The sequence below is a fragment of the Paroedura picta genome, chromosome 2, assembly GCF_049243985.1.
Source record: "Paroedura picta isolate Pp20150507F chromosome 2, Ppicta_v3.0, whole genome shotgun sequence".
Lineage (NCBI taxonomy): Eukaryota > Metazoa > Chordata > Lepidosauria > Squamata > Gekkonidae > Paroedura > Paroedura picta.
Genome location: NC_135370.1, coordinates 92,537,042 through 92,553,505, shown reverse-complemented (window position 1 = coordinate 92,553,505; position 16,464 = coordinate 92,537,042). Strand labels below are relative to the sequence as shown.

Here is a 16,464-nt window from a genome sequence, read left to right as displayed (position 1 = left end):
AGACGATGCCACTGTCTTGAGGAAGTGTGCATGCACTCCAAAGCTCACACCTTAAAAAACCTTTTTTGGTCTTAAAGGTGCTATTGAACTCGAATTCTGTTGCACTACTTCAGACTAACATGGCGACCCTCTTGAATTTATCAGCATGTAAGCCCATTCCAGTGTTTTAATGCAATCAAATGCACTTGATGGTTTCAACAGCTTTAACAGTTTTAATCATTAATGTTTTGGATGTAATGTTTAGGATGCTATTGAAAACTGTTTCAAGCTGGCATCTGGGAGGAGCGGTCATATAAATCTAAATATATAAATAATAAATAAATACAATTTAACAAAAGTAAAGTTCATAAGCTTCGATGAAATACTAGCAGATGAGGTGGAAGTAAAGGAGGGGGGCTGCACAGCAAAACAGTTCGCAGAAACAAAATTTTTAAGATGCCGTCTAAGAATTTAGGAACAGTTTTGAGATACACATTCGATACTTATGGCCAGCTCTCAAGAATTCTTAAAATCATAATAGTATTAAACTAACCTTTGTAGTAAAACAAACAATAATCAGCAAGCACAAACCATCGTCTTTTCCATAGCCTCATTCCAGAGCTATCCTGGAAATACAAACAACAGGTTTTAGCTTGGATTTCTAAAGCGCAGAAAATAACATAATTATAAACTAAAGACAATTTTAAATTGCTGTAACCTTGTTGAGACATTCTAACAGGATAGAAGGAACACTTGTGGAAAGTAATAGGACCACGGTGGCAAACTTCCACCTGTGAGAGCAAAAAGTTGCAGAAGAACATACATGTGTACTTACAAAACACACATACATGTATGTTATGCACTATGTTCATCTGCAACTAGACACACATCTGTATATCTACCTACCTACACATACACATATATACCCAAATAAAAATTTCCCTACACGTTTTTTTTTAATAAGATGTATCAACCAAGAAAACACACTCACATTATTCAACAAAAATCATTGGTTAGAAAACTCTCTCAGAAAATTAAGAAACTTATTCACAATGGTGAAATGAAGCACATTAGAAGTAACAGTTACTATATAGAAGAAATGACCATTGCACATTTTACAGGCCTTAGTGCACTAACCAGAACAAGTTCATTGGACACATAATATATATAACTAGTAGTAAATTCAGTTGCATTCTCTAATACAGTGGGCGCTAGCTCATGGTTTGATTTGGGTTTAGTGCTTCACTTGGAAGCTGGCAACCCAAAGAAGAGGTCTCTTTGTGCACATCAGTCTTGATCCTAGTCAGGTTTATGCATACCTAGGTAGTGTGGAATTCCAGAATATGAACCTATACCAATCTGCCAACCTTACCTCCTCTCTGCAATGTTTTCTTGATTTGAAATAGATCAGGTGGTACTATGTGGCTGGTTAGGTGGCTGAGGAGGCATTACACACTTCTGAGGCCCCACTTCCAAACTGCAAGGAATATGTTCAGAGCAGAGACCGCCAACCTCCAGGTGAGGCCTGGAAATCTCATGGAATTGCTGTTCATCTCCAGACTATAAATGGCTGCATTGGAGAGGTGACTCTGTAGCATTGTATCCCACTGAGTTTTAGGGATGCCACCCTCCAGGTGGGGCCTGAGAATCCCCTGAAAGTACAGCTCATATCCAGACAGCTAGGCAGAAGGGAAAGCTCTCCCCCCTCACATGCACCACTTCAAAAGGCATGCATGTGGCTTGACTAGCACAGTTACTTGAAGAAGAAGAAGAAGAAGAAGAGTTGGTTCTTATATGCCGCTTTTCCCTACCCGAAGGAGGCTCAAAGCGGCTTACAGTCGCCTTCCCATTCCTCTCCCCACAACAGACACCCTGTGAGGTGGGTGAGGCTGAGAGAGCCCTGATATCACTGCCCGGTCAGAACAGTTTTATCAGTGCCGTGGCGAGCCCAAGGTCACCCAGCTGGTTGCATGTGGGGGAGCGCAGAATCGAACCCGGCATGCCAGATTAGAAGTCCGCACTCCTAACCACTACACCAAACTTGGCTGCTCATGCCTGCCCTTCTGAAGCCTGAGGCCTAGTGCTGGCAACTGCAGTCCCTGCTGTTGTCCACAAAGCCAAGTCATTGCCTAATAAAATTGAATCACCTAGTTCCCCCAAAAGTCTCACTGTCTATTTTCCTGTAAAGCTAACTCCACTTGAAATTCTGGGCCATATGCCTTTGATTTCATAGGACCTTCCTGGCAAATACTGATTTTTATTTACCAGGCCAAACTTGAAAAAAGTCACTTCAGTTCCTATGTCTCCCCAGCCATTTATTTGTTCACCATTTATAGTTTCTCGCTGTAAATATTCTTTATTTACATCTTCCTGCACTTTCCAGACTTGCAGGACTGATGCTGGTAAGGGCTCACCAAAGCCCATAGTACAGGAGGGACACACCCGCACCACTTTACCCCAACCTCAGCTTGCAAGTTTCTCCCATCGTCTACTCTATACCACTGCTCATCTCTAGATTATAATGATCAGCTCTGCTGGCAAAAATGGCTACTTTGGAGGGTAGACTCTGAGGCATTGTACCATTTTAAGGCCCTCCTCCAAACCTCCAGGAATATTTACAACCCAGGGATAGCCAACTTCCAGGTGGGGCCTGGAATGCTCCTGGAATTACAGCCCATTTCCAGATTATAAAGATCAACTTCCCAGATGAGAATGACTGCTTTGGAGGGGAGACTCTGAGGCATTGTATGATTTTGAAGTCCTACCTCCAAACTTCAAGGAATATTTCCAACCCAGGGGTAGCCAACCTCCAGGTGGGGCCTGAGGAGCTCCTGGAATTCCAGCTCACCTCCAGACTATAAAGATCAGCTCCCCAGGCAGAAAGGGCTGCTTTGGAGGCTGGACAGTTTTGTTGTACAGAGGAAACATTTAAGGCCTCCCAGGCAGGTTGATGTAGAGTTGAAACACCTGGGACCTACTGCACAGGGTTGTTGTGCAGATGAAACAGGAAGCAAAAGAATATCCGCAACAGCATCCAGTTTCATCTGCACAACAACCCTGTGTGGTAGGCCTCAAATCTACAGAGAGTCACAGAAGAAATAAACATGGCTTGGCTGCATCTTCCATCCAACAGTGAGACCAGCCACAGCAGTATTTTAAGTGAAAAGGCGCTTTTCTGTGGTCTCCCTATCAGACAACTGTTAGGAAGAAGGGGAACCCCCTCCTCAAAAGGGATGCCCATGCATGCCCACAGACTCCTCTGCATTGCTTGTGGAAACACTTCCTTCGCCTCAGTCAGGGGCTGTTAGAGGCTTCCTTCTCATCAGGCCTGAAGGTGGGTGGGGGGGGAGCTAGCTGCCAGGGGCAACTAATTCACCAGGAGACACACTCCGATGAACTGAATGAACTGTGAGGTGAAAGAACTGTGAGGAGACAGTCAGGGGTGGGACACGCATGCTAATTGGGCAGCCATTGGGCGGCTGGCTGATCAGGCTGGGGGAGGACACAGCCAGGAACTGTACAGGTGATCTGATTGGCCAGTAAATGGTGGGGCTCAACTCCTTCTAGGATCCCTTACTGCCTTTTAATGCTAATGGTTACAGATAAGGCCCTCCTCCAAACCAAGAGGAATATTTCCAACCCAGGGGTAGCCAACCCCCAGGTGGGGCCTGGAGAGCTCATGTCCAGACTATAAAGATCAGCTCCCCAGGCAGCAGGCCTGAAGCGGGGGATTACTTGCCAGGGCCCAACTCCTCCTGGGACCCCTTACCGTCTTTATTATAATGCCAATGGTTACAGATATCTGTAGCCTTTTAATTTTAGGAGACAGGTACAAGGCAGTTGTACTAGGTTCACTATAGCAGGAATATTGATTAAGGTGGGGTTTATCTTTCAAAATTGCAGAATGATGCACGCATTTACTAGCTAGAAACTCTTTTTGTTCAGAGAATTAATGCTAATTCCCTTGCTTATCTTTTGTACACTGCCCATATTTGCCACGACCACAGTAAAATTTATTTAAAACATGTATGGAAGAGATATATATCTGCATTGTAAAAAGTTAAATGATGTGTTTAATTATATTTACTGACAGATTGACAGACTAGTGTTCCTTTGCTTACTGCCTCCTGTGAAAGAGTTCATTCATTGTATGTAAATAATACATAAATGAAAATTTACCACTGTTCAGCTGGAAATGTTCACAGAGATTTTTTATCACTCTTTGCCTTAAAATATTACATTCTGATAGTACGAACAGGGGCTCTGTACTTTCAAACTACATTGTATCTCCCTGCCCAGATACTTTATCTAGTGACCACTGGTATATTAAGGTATTATCAGGAAAAAGATTATAATAGTATTACAAACTCTCATTAGTGACACTTTCACAAGCCCAATGGAAATACACCATTTTAAAATATATATATGATGAATTGATATGATGATCTGGGGCCAAGGGACCAAGCCCTATGAAGATAGGTTGAGGGACTTGGGAATGTTCAGCCTGGAGAAAAGGAGGTTGAGCGGGGACATGATAGCCCTCTAAGTATTTGAAAGGTTGTCACTTGGAGGAGGGCAGGATGCTGTTTCTGTTGGCTGCAGAGGAGAGGACACGTAGTAATGGGTTTCAAGTACAACGATATAGGCTAGATATCAGGAAAAAATTTTCACAGTCAGAGTAGTTCAGCAGTGGAATAGGCTGCCTAAGGAGGTGGTGAGCTCCCCCTCACTGGCAGTCTTCAAGCAAAGGTTGGATACACACTTTTCTTGGATGCTTTAGGATTCTTAGGGCTGATCCTGCGTTGAGCAGGGGGTTGGACTAGATGGCCTTTATGGCCCCTTCCAACTCTATGATTCTATGAATTAATACAACTCTTCAGCATTTCCACAGGTGTAGCTATTGCAGCAAAATAAAACAGATGCCTGTGGTACCTCGAAGACTAAAACAATTTATTCCAGCATAAGCTTCATGAGTTAGAACTCACACCACACCATGGTGTGCAAGATTGTCTGATTCTGTGAACTCTGACTTATGAAACCTTATGCAACAATAAATTCTAGCACTATTTATAAGCTACCTACATAATATGATGTAAACCAGTGGTCCCCAACCTTTTTATCACTGGGGACCAGTCAATGCTTAACAATTTTACTGAGGCCCGGGGGGGGCGGGGTAGTCTTTTTCCAAGGGACATCACTGCCGCCAAAGCCCCTGCTCCACTTGCTTTCCCGCCAGTGCCCGACTTCCCACCGCCCGCTGGGGGGTGCTGCCAGCAGCAGCTGCGCAGTGCCACGCCAAGGGGGAGCCCCAGCCATGGCGGCCACCAGAGAGCACCAAAGGTGAGCCGGCGGCAGAGTGGCAGTGCAGCCCCCGAGGTAGCAGCTGGGGAGGAGGACGAGGAGGAGCTGCGGACCGGGTACCGACTGATCCACAGGCTGGTCCCGGTCCCTGGATCGGGGGTTGGGGACCACTGATATAAACAATACAAACATAATAGAAACATATTTCTTATTCCTTATTCAAAGCTTCTGTAAACACAAACCAAAATTTAAAAATTTCTAAAAGTTATAAAAGATGAATTCTGAGATGCCCTGAGCATACCAGGTACTCAGCTTAAGCATTTTTAAATGTAATCCAAAAGCACACAATTATTACTTCACATTTGAGCTCCATTAAGGTAGATAATCATGCACTTACTTGCTTATGAAGCCAGCCTCTCACCACAACAGGGACATTAGGGTTCCTCCTTATAGCATGATCCCTTTTCCCAAAACTATGGATTTTATTCCCAGTTTTTACCACCTTGGGGGAGAAAAGGATAATATGGAGTTAATAAGAATGTTATATATTATTTTTTAAAATTACCTAGGGCAAACGCTGGCAGAGGCTCATGGGAATTGTAGTCCATGAACATCTGGAGGACCACAGCTTGACTACCCCTGCCCTAGATGATGTCGATGAAGTAGGCAAACAATTTTTCCAAGTCAGGAAAGCATGGTGCTAAAACAAGAACGCAATTTTTGCATTTACTGTAGACCTGTTAAAAAATCCAGCATGCCTTTCCTCTCCATCTTCAAAAATTCTTTTGCAGAGGTCATTTCTTCTGAAGATCCTCTCTGTAGAAATCTAATAATGCCCCCCAAGTAAAGATAGGTCTAGTTCCAGATCTTTACATCCTGCAATATTAAATCCTTTAAATCCACATTATAAAATCCTAGTGAATGGTAATCAAGAATTCAGATGACATGAGAGCTGAGAAATCAGTATTTCTAGCCTATCCTTCTCCACAAGAGAAAAACTGGAAATTAACCTTAGTTTGTTTACTGTACAACCATTGTTAAAGGACTTTTTTCAGACTTTAGCTGGCAGAACCATTTCTTTCAGTGGGGTTTTTCACTAGGGTTTGATTTAAAGCTGAAATATCCTGTGTTCTGCTGGTAGGTATTCAATATATTTTTGCTTTCTTTGGAAAGCTTTGTGATTTTGTGATCTATGATCATTTTTGCAAGCTTTGTCAAACTATATAGGAAAAATGGAGTATAAATATTTTTAAATGGAGAGGAAACTATGAATAACCTTAACAAGGAGACTAGAATTAAGATCTCCTGCATCTTGGTATCTGAAACCAAATCTCCTCTGTCTGAATTTCCATTTTAACATAACGAATATGTATCATGTTACTTTTGCTTTCATATGCCACCACCTCGGAGTCAGGAATCTTAATGTATGGGCTGGATATCTATTTTATTTATGACTAGAATTTAAGCCCGCTGTAAGATTAATACAGCGGGTGCTAGCGGGGGGCCCAGGATCAGCCTGACCGTGTCTGCGACGCACCAAGGCTGTTCCCAGGGCCGGGAGCAGGCCGCCGCCTACCCACCCGGCAGCGACCCGGGGCCTTCTTCCGGCCCCAGGAGCAGCCTCGCCGTGTCTGCAACGTGGCAAGGCTGTTCCCAGGGCCGGGAGAAGGCCGCCGCCCACCCACCCAGCAGCGACTCGGGGCCTTCTCCCGGACCCAGGAGCAGCCTCGCCGTGTCTGCATCCAGAAAGGGAGGCATCCAGAATCACACCCATATTTCTGTCCGAGCACGAGATGTTAAGTTACACCCCCGGCAGAGTGGGTAGGCACGCTCCCTGTTCTGCCGCCTTCCTGTCCAACCACAGGATCGCTGTCTTGGAGGGGTTGAGTTCCAGGTGACTCTGCTTTAAGCATCCAGTTACGGCTTTCAAACACTTGGTAAATGTATCTGGGAGGGACTCTGGGCAGCCGTCCATTAGGAGATAGAGCTGGGTCTCATCTGCATATTGATGACAGCTCAGCCCATAACTATAAACCAGCAGTGCGAGAGGGCACATAAAGATGTTAAAAAGTGTAGGGGGGGGGGAGAACCACTCCCTAAGGAACCCCAAAAGGGACTTGATAGGGATGCAATAACTCTTCCCTCACTGCCGTCCTCTGTGTCCGGTTCTGGAGAAAGGATCACAGCCCCTGTAAGGCTGTCCTCTGAATCCTGGTTCTGGCATCAAATTCATTCTGGGACAGTACCTCCCAGCGGTATGTCCTAACCTGTGGAATCCCACAGGGAGTGAGTTTCTCCCCAATGTTGTTTAACATCTATATGCATCCCCTCGCCCAGCAAAGATTTGGGCTAGGATGTCATCAATACATCAATGACATCCAGCTGTATTTGTTAATGAACAGCCATCCATCTAAATCCCCAGGTGTACTGACCAGTTACCTGGAAGCAGTGATGGACTGGCTCAAGCGGAGTCAGCTGAAGATGAATCCAGCTAAATTGGAAGTGCTGTGACTGCTTCAGCATGCCCCAGATGAGGTGCTTTAACTCCTAGCCCTTGAGGGTTCAAGTTAACAACTTCAGCCACTGTCAGGAGCCTGGGGTGATTCTGCATTCCTCATTATCGATGGAAGACCAGGTCATGAGTGCTGCCTGCCAGGCTTTCTACAAATTTTGCCAGGTATGCTAGTGCATACTTATTGATGCCAGACTTAGCAACTGTGATCCATGCAACAGTCACCCCCAGATTATATTACTACAATTCACTCTATCCACAACTGACATCCTGACCAATCGGATGCACAGCAGCAGCCACACTGGACTGCTGCCGGGTCCTTACGCCAGGGTGGCATGCCCTGCTGCTTCCTGCTTATGGATGGGGGAGGGAATCCCCTGGCATACACAGATTGCCCAGTGGAAGAGCCCAGTGCGCTGCGTGGTAAAAGTGGCAGCGGGGTATAGTGGGGGGGCAGGGGACCCCCCCCCACTGTACAATGGCTGGAGAGCGGCATGCTGCTTTCCTGGAAAGCTGGGGGGATGCCCCATGAAGCTACACAGAGCTGACAAGGACGTGTGGTGTTCCTGCAGGGACACTGTAGGTCGGGGGTGTTCTTCTGATTATGCATGGGGCTGGCCCGGAGGGCTGTGGATGGCACCCACAGTATCGTGGGGAATACGGGAGTTCCCGAATTCGCATCCTGTGGGCTATCCAGGGCCCTGTGCTGGGCCAGGGCAGGGATGGCAGCGGCGTCATGCATAATCGGGGATCAGCCCCACTGCTGCCACCCTCGACTACCCACCCCATGCATAATCGGTCCCTGTGAGGTAGGTGAAGCTGAAAGAGCCCTGATCAGTCAGAACAGCTTCATCAGTGCTGTGAGAAAATCAAGGTCACCCAGCTGGCTGCATATGGAGGAGTGGGGAATCAAACTTGGCTTGCCAAATTAGAAGCCGCCACTCTTAACCAGTACACCAAGCTGGCTCTCAAGCCAGGTTAAGCATGAAAAATCTCCTCAAGAACCCTGGGCCCAGAGAAGTGAAACTGGCTTCAACCAGAGCTTTCTATACCCTGGTGATAGAACTGTCTCCCAAGAGAGATCAGGATCTTGCAGGACTTAAACAGTTTTGCAGGGCATGTAAGACAGAGCTGTTCCACCAGGCCTATCATAGAATCATAGAATCATAGAGTTGGAAGGGGCCATACAGGCCATCTAGTCCAACCCCCTGCTCAACGCAGGATTAGCCCTAAGCATCCTAAAGCATCCAAGAAAAGTGTGTATCCAACCTTTGCTTGAAGACTTCCAGTGAGGGGGCGCTCACCACCTCCTTAGGCAGCCTATTCCACTGCTGAACTACTCTGACTGAAAAACTTTTCCTGATATCTAGCCTATATCGTTGTACTTGAAGTTTAAACCCATTACTGCATGTCCTCTCCTCTGCAGCCAGCAGAAACAGCATCCTGCCCTCCTCCAAGTGACAACCTTTCAAATACTTAAAGAGGGCTATCATGTCCCCTCTCAACCTCCTTTTCTCCAGGCTGAACATTCCCAAGTCCCTCAACCTGTCTTCATAGGGCTTGGTCCCTTGGCCCCAGATCATCTTCGTCGCTCTTCTCTGTACCCTTTCAATTTTATCGATGTCCTTCTTGAAGTGAGGCCTCCAGAACTGCACACAGTACTCCAGGTGTGGTCTGACCAGTGCCGTATACAATGGGACTATGACATCTTGTGATTTTGATGTGATGCCTCTGTTGATACAGCCCAAAATGGCATTTGCCTTTTTTACCGCTGCATCACACTGCCTGCTCATGTTTAGTTTACAATCCACAAGTACCCCAAGGTCTCGTTCACACACAGTGCTACCTAGAAGCGTATCCCCCATCCAGTAGGCATGCTTTTCATTTTTCTGACCCAGATGCAGAACTTTACACTTATCTTTATTAAATTGCATCTTGTTCTCATTTGCCCATTTTTCCATTGTGTTCAGATCTCGTTGAAATCTGTCTCTATCTTCCGGAGTATTTGCCAGTCCTCCCAATTTGGTGTCATCTGCAAACTTGATGAGTAGTCCCTCCACCCCCTCATCTAGATCATTAATAAATATGTTAAAAAGTACCGGGCCGAGCACCGAACCCTGAGGTACCCCGCTACTCACCTCTCTCCAGTCTGATGAAACACCATTGACAACAACTCTTTGAGTGTGGTTCTCTAACCAATTCCCTATCCACCTAACAATCTGAAAATCCAGATTGCAGTCCTTCAACTTATCCATCAGAACATCATGGGGAACCTTGTCAAAAGCTTTACTAAAATCCAAGTAAATGACATCAACCAAATTTCCCCGATCCAGCAAACCTGTTACTTGGTCAAAAAAGGAAACTAGGTTGGTCTGGCAGGACCTGTTGGAGACAAATCCATGCTGACTTCCTTGGATCACCAAATTGTTGTCCTCCAGATGTTTGCAGATCGCTCCCTTTAATATCTGCTCCATTATCTTCCCCACAACAGAGGTCAGACTCACTGGTCTGTAGTTTCCCGGGTCATCCTTCCTACCTTTTTTGAAGATCGGAATAACGTTTGCTCTTTTCCAGTCCTCCGGGACATCTCCAGTCCTTAAAGAGGTTCCGAAGATGATGGACAAGGGCTATGCAAGTTCTCTGGAAAGTTCTTTGAGTACTCTCGGGTGCATTTCATCTGGACCAGGGGATTTGAACTCATCCAGTGCAGCTAAATGCCTCTCGACAACCTCTCTATCCATGTTAACCTGCCACCCAGACACTATCCTTTGGCTACAGCCATCTCTAGATGTGCCTAAACACTTTGATGTAAAACACGCAGATGTAAAATAGGCACTAAGCCTTTCTGCTTTCTCTGCATCTTTCGTTAGAGTTTGTCCATCCGCACCCAACAGCGGGCCTATTGCCTCCTTTACTTTACGTTTGCTCCTCACGTAACTGAAAAATCTTTTCTTGTTACAATGGGCTTCCCTGGCCAATCTTAGCTCACTCTCAGCTTTGGCCTTTCTGATGATTGATCTACAGTGCCTAGTAACCTGTAGGTACTCTTCTTTAGAGCTCTGTCCTTCCCTCCATTTCCTGAACATTTTCCTTTTCTTTCTTAGTTCCTCTTGAGGTTCTCTGTTCATCCAAATAGGCTTCTTAGAGCTCCTGCAGTGTTTTTGTATTTCTGGGATAGTCATTGATTGAGCATGCAATAGCTCTTGTTTGAGTAGCGCCCACCCTTCACATGCTCCCTTCCCTTCCAGCATTCTCGTCCATGGTATGACACTCATCATGTCTTTGAGTTTATTAAAGTTTGCCCTACGAAAATCCAACATCCGCGTCTGGCTACAAGCTTCCTTGGCTCCCCATCTCAAAAGGAATTCTATGAGGACATGGTCGCTTCCCCCTAGGGTCCCCACCTCCTTCACCTCATCCACCAACTCTTGCCTGTTGGTCAGTATTAAGTCCAGTATGGCTGAACCTCTTGTGGGTTCATCTACCATTTGATAAATGAAATTGTCAGCCAGGCAGGTCAGAAAGTTGCTTGACTGAGGACGCTTCGCAGAGTTTGTTTCCCAGCACACATCTGGGAAATTGAAGTCACCCATGATGACAAGGTCCTGCCGTTTGGATATTTTCTCAAGCTGCTCACAAAGTGCAGCATCCACATCCTCTCGTTGTTCAGGCGGTCGGTAGCAGACACCAACCACCACACTGTTTGTTTTCCCCTCGCTTATTTTCACCCAGATGCTTTCCACTGTAGATATGCTCTCCTTCACTAGAATTTCCTGACAGGTAAGCCCTTTCTTCACATACAGTGCCACTCCTCCACCTCTTCGATCTATTCTGTTTTTTCTGAACAGTTCATATCCATCCACCATTACATTCCAGTCATGAGAATCATTCCACCAAGTTTCTGTGATGCCTACTAGATCATACCTTTCCATCAGCATGAGAAGTTCCAGCTCTTCCTTTTTATTGCCCATGCTTTGGGCGTTAGTATAAAGATATCTGAATCCTTTTACTTTTGGTTCCCTATGAGCTGGCCTTGCCGGTTGGGCTGCCTCTGATAGTTTTCCTTCCATACACTCCCTATGTTGATCATCTCCTTCCCCTAGTGGCTTTAGTTTAAAGCTCTCCTGATGAATCTCCCCAGGTTCCTGCCAAACACATTCTTCCCCAGTTTCGATAAGTGCAGTCCATCAGGTGCTAGTAGGCCTTCCTCAAGAAAGCCTATCCCATGGTCCCAGAAACCAAATCTCTCCTGCCGGCACCAACTACGCAGCCAGTGATTCACCTCCATTATCTTCCTGTCCCGACGCATTCCTCTTCCCTTGACAGGCAAGATTGAAGAGAATACCACTTGTGCCCCCATTTGCTTGAGCTTCCTCCCCAGATCTTGATAGTCTTTTTTAATAGGAGCGATGGTATTCAGGGACATGTCATTCGTTCCCACATGGACCATCACAAATGGGTAGCGATCCGTAGATTTGAGGAGTTTGGGCAGCCTTTCTGAAACATCTTTAATTTTTGCCCCTGGCAAGCAACACACCTCTCGGGTTAGGGGGTCGGGCCCAGCCACATGGCGATCCATTCCTCTTAGCAGGGAGTCTCCAATTACCAGTACTCTCCTTTTTTTTTTCTTCTCAACTCCATTTCCTTCTGTCCCCGTGGCCTCTTCCCTTTGTCTTAGAGTTTGATTTGGGACCTCTTCCCTTGTTGACCCTTGCACCTCCTCTGCAAGGGCCTGAAATCTATTCTGGAGCTCCAAAGGCCCCGAGAACTGTCTCGCCCTTCGCCGTTCAGTCTTTTTCCGAACTGCCTGCAGAGGCTCCCTATTGTGGTCAATCTCCTTGTCCTCTTCAGGACTGGTTGTATTCTCTTTATTCTCTTTATTCCATGTTGCAGAGCTCTGGACTACGAACTCCTCCCCTTTCTTACTTTGGGTCAGAGTAATAATTCTGTTTTCTAGTGCCCTAATCTTTTCCTCCAAAAGTCTTACCAGCTTACACTTGGGGCAGCTGTAGTCCATCTTGTCTTCTGGGAGGAAGGCAATCATGTCACACTCACTGCAGATGATGGGATGAGTGTCCTGGAGGTCCATTGTAATGTCTAGGCAGTGGAAGTACTAGGGAAATATAATCTACTGATATAATCTACTGATTTGTCTCTCGCCTCTGGTGAGGAGTAGCCCTTTTTAATCCTCCCAACAATTACCCAGCAATCACCTCACCCAGGCAGAACAATAGCCTCACCTGGTCAGCAGCAACTCTCCCCAGTAGCTCTCTCCACGTGCTCTCAGTTGTCTGAGCTCTGCCTCTGGTGAGGAGTAGCCCTTTTTAATCCTCCCAACAATTACCCAGCAATCACCTCACCCAGGCAGAACAATAGCCTCACCTGGTCAGCAGCAACTCTCCCCAGTAGCTCTCTCCACGTGCTCTCAGTTGTCTGAGCTCTGATTGAGGCCTCAGTTGTCTGAGCTATGGTTGAGGCCTACAGAAGCATCAGCAATAACTGGCCTCCCTATGCAGACAATAACATCTGGACACTATAATTCCATCTCAGTGAGTCCCTGTGGTTTCTAAGACAGATTTTAATGATCATTTAATGTTTTAATTGCTTAATTACTGGATTAATGTTGTAAGCCGCCCTTAGCCCACAGGAAAGTGTGGCACAGAAATGAAATAAATAAATAAAAAGCAACCATAACATAATATTTCTGGCCCTTCAGCAGTCAGTTCTCTCCCCTACATCCACAATTAAGGTACGGAGATTTTAAAAATGCAGACTTCCTTGAGGTCACATCAGTATGTCTATAAAATGCTTGTCAGTCCTCTTTTCATCAACCTTATATCATAAATTTGTATAACTATTCAATAGGAGAGTTTTCCCTTAGAAGAAGAGTTGGTTCTTCTACGGTGCTTTTCTCTATCAGAAGGAGACTCAAACAGCTTATATTCACCTTCCCTTTCTTCTCCCCCAACAGACATCCTGTGAGGAAGGTGAGGCTGAGAGAGCCCTAATATTACTGCCTGGTCAGAACAGCTTTATCAGTGGTGCGGCGAGCCCAAGGTCACCCAGCTGGCTGCATGTGAAGGAGTGGGGAATCAAACCCAGCTCGCCAGATTAGAAGTCAGTGCTCCTAACCATTACACCAAACTGGCTCTCTTAGACCAATTATGCATGGCAGCAGCGGCCCCAGGCTGCTGCCAGTTCCTTGCGGCAGGATAGCATGCCCCACTGCTTCCCAAGAACGCATGGGGGATGGCACCCCCCCAGCACATGTGGACTTCCCCAGCGTTGTGCGTGCATTCACACAACGCTGAACCTGGAAGAGCCTATCACGCTGTGATGCCATGACAGCAGTGTGGGGAGAGAGGGGGGCATGGGGGACCCACCGAACAATGGTGGGGGAGTGGTATGCCACTATCCCTCCATCACGGGGGTGGAAGACTGCCATGTTCAGCTCCATGAAGCTGTCCGGGGCATGCGGTGTCCCTGCAGGGCTGCAAATTATGCACAGGGCTGGCCTTGCAGGGGTATGGATGGTGACTGCGGGTTATCCGAGGCCGAGTCAGGCCAGGGCTGGATGGTGGCTGGGACTGTGGCGACATCATGCATAATCAGGGATTAGCCCCGCTGCCCCATCACTGCCAACCTGGACTTCCCGCCCCGTGCATAATCGCTTTTTTGTGATTAATTTCTCCTTCACATCTTTATTCAAGAATAAAAATCTGTAGAAACATCTTCAAACATAATAAGAATAAAATTAGTGAAAAGCAACTGGCTGTACTCTCAAAAATTCAAGAGCAAGAAAGTAAAAGAAAGCCTCTGCCAACACACTCTAAAGCTCTCCAAACTGGGACCTTTCATTTCAGTAACTGTACTTATACCAGCAGGTACACAATCTCTAGAATAGCACTGGTTAGAAACTGATAAAATGGCATTCTGCCTTTCCCCAACTATTATTTATTTATTTACTTTATGTCTACCCAGTCTTTCTTCCCAATAGGGATCAAAACCTTTTACATCATTCTTCTCTCCCCCATTTCATCCTCTCATCAACCCTGTGAACGGGTTTTGAAGCTAGTTTCATATATTGCCTAATAATGAATGTACATGCACAGAATTTTTATATAAAAATAACCAAATCTTACAACAGCATATGAAATTAGTATTTTTACTAAACAGCTTGACTCTAATAAAGACTACAAAATAAAAACAGCATTTTTTAAAGTTTGAGTATTTTTTTAAAATCTAACGTTAAAAATCCCATGTTACTAACTCAAAGCTCTCACATATAATTATATTGAATGTAAAATGTGAACAAAGTATAAAATGGAAACAAATACCAATCATGTGGTATTATACAATGTTTTCTGGATATTTACCATGGCCCATTAAAAAGGCAAACATCATAATATTGTTTGCATTCTAAACTCTTGCTCATCTTAGTCCAGATATTAGCAATCCTGTCCAAGTGATAAGCTGCTGGTTAATATATGGTAATATTCTTAGCCTAGGAAGACTGCTGTTTCACTTTTACTGAGCATGCAACTACATAAAGTGACATTACAAGGTACAACCTGCATTTATAAAAACCCCACATATATTCTAAAGCTAAAACAATCGTGATTTTTTAAGAAACTGTTATGGCTGACAACTATTATGCAGGCAAACTTTGAGACAAATGCTTGTAATAAGTAGCATGCAAGCAATAGTTTTCTATATAAAACACTTGAACATTGAATAAGAAGCTTCTAATTAATCTTGAAACTCAGTCATGACCCCTTTCATTGGTAAGTTAACAAGAGGTAAGGTCAAGTTCTGTCTGAGAGAGAGAGAGAGAGAGAGAGAGAGAGAGAGAGAGAGAGAGAGAGAGAGAGAGAGAGAGAGAGAGAGAGAGAGAGAGAGAGAATTCATCTTTTTGGGGGGAGGGGATCATACTTACCTTAGAGCTGGGCTTTGTATCTACAGTGGATGTGGTTACTGCAGTAGATGTTTCACTGACCATGCTTGAGGGTCTTTGGTTTAACTGATTCTTGGACGCATGCAAATTATGCCTAAAATACAGAAGAAATAAATCCATGGCATTTCAGGGTTTTTTAAAAATTGAAGTGTATTTTAAATCCTGTGCAACAAATAAGTAGGCGAATGAATGAATGAATGAATAATAAACTATTTCAAACTTTATTATAACTTCATTCAGACACCACTGGAAAAAATGTACAGTCAATTCCGTTCAGTATAAAATATAAGTAGCATATTTTATACATCTGAAATTTTATATGTACATCATATTAATTCTAGTCAAATATTTCCAGATTAATAGATATTAATAGCCTATCTCTGATAGGCATTGATTGAAATGTTGCACATTGCAATTCAGAAAACTTCATTTACTTAAATTTAAAATGTTCAACTCAATATTGTCATTTTTTGAGGCTAATGAGAGAATATTTTCACTTTGTTTCTGCTTTTATAATGTCCATTATATTCCATGATAAATTGCCCAAATACTTAAATCCATTCACTAAAGAAAATGAATAAAGATAAATGTGCCTTCTGCCCTGTGTCTCATAATGTTTATACCCATAGCCATTTGTGATGCTACTGCTTAACACAAAACCATCCATCACTAATTTCAGGATCAGGGACTTTAAACTGTCAACAAGAACAGAATGACA

The 16,464-nt window shown here is 44.8% G+C and overlaps 1 protein-coding gene across 11 annotated transcripts in view; it reads right to left on the bottom strand.

Moving 5' to 3' along the window:
• PLEKHA7 (pleckstrin homology domain containing A7) overlaps nucleotides 1-16,464 on the bottom strand; it is a 182,503-nt gene that overhangs the window by 85,415 nt on the left and 80,624 nt on the right. For all 11 annotated transcript variants that reach the window (XR_013228306.1, XM_077321642.1, XM_077321633.1 and 8 more), the window contains 3 exons: nucleotides 15,729-15,840; nucleotides 5,678-5,782; nucleotides 533-605 (listed from right to left, as the gene is read on the bottom strand). Coding sequence is in view for 10 of the 11 variants with exons in the window: in XM_077321642.1 (XP_077177757.1) it covers nucleotides 533-605; nucleotides 5,678-5,782; nucleotides 15,729-15,840 (290 nt within the window). In the remaining variant the exon portion in view is untranslated. The remainder of the gene's footprint in view (nucleotides 1-532; nucleotides 606-5,677; nucleotides 5,783-15,728; nucleotides 15,841-16,464) is intronic.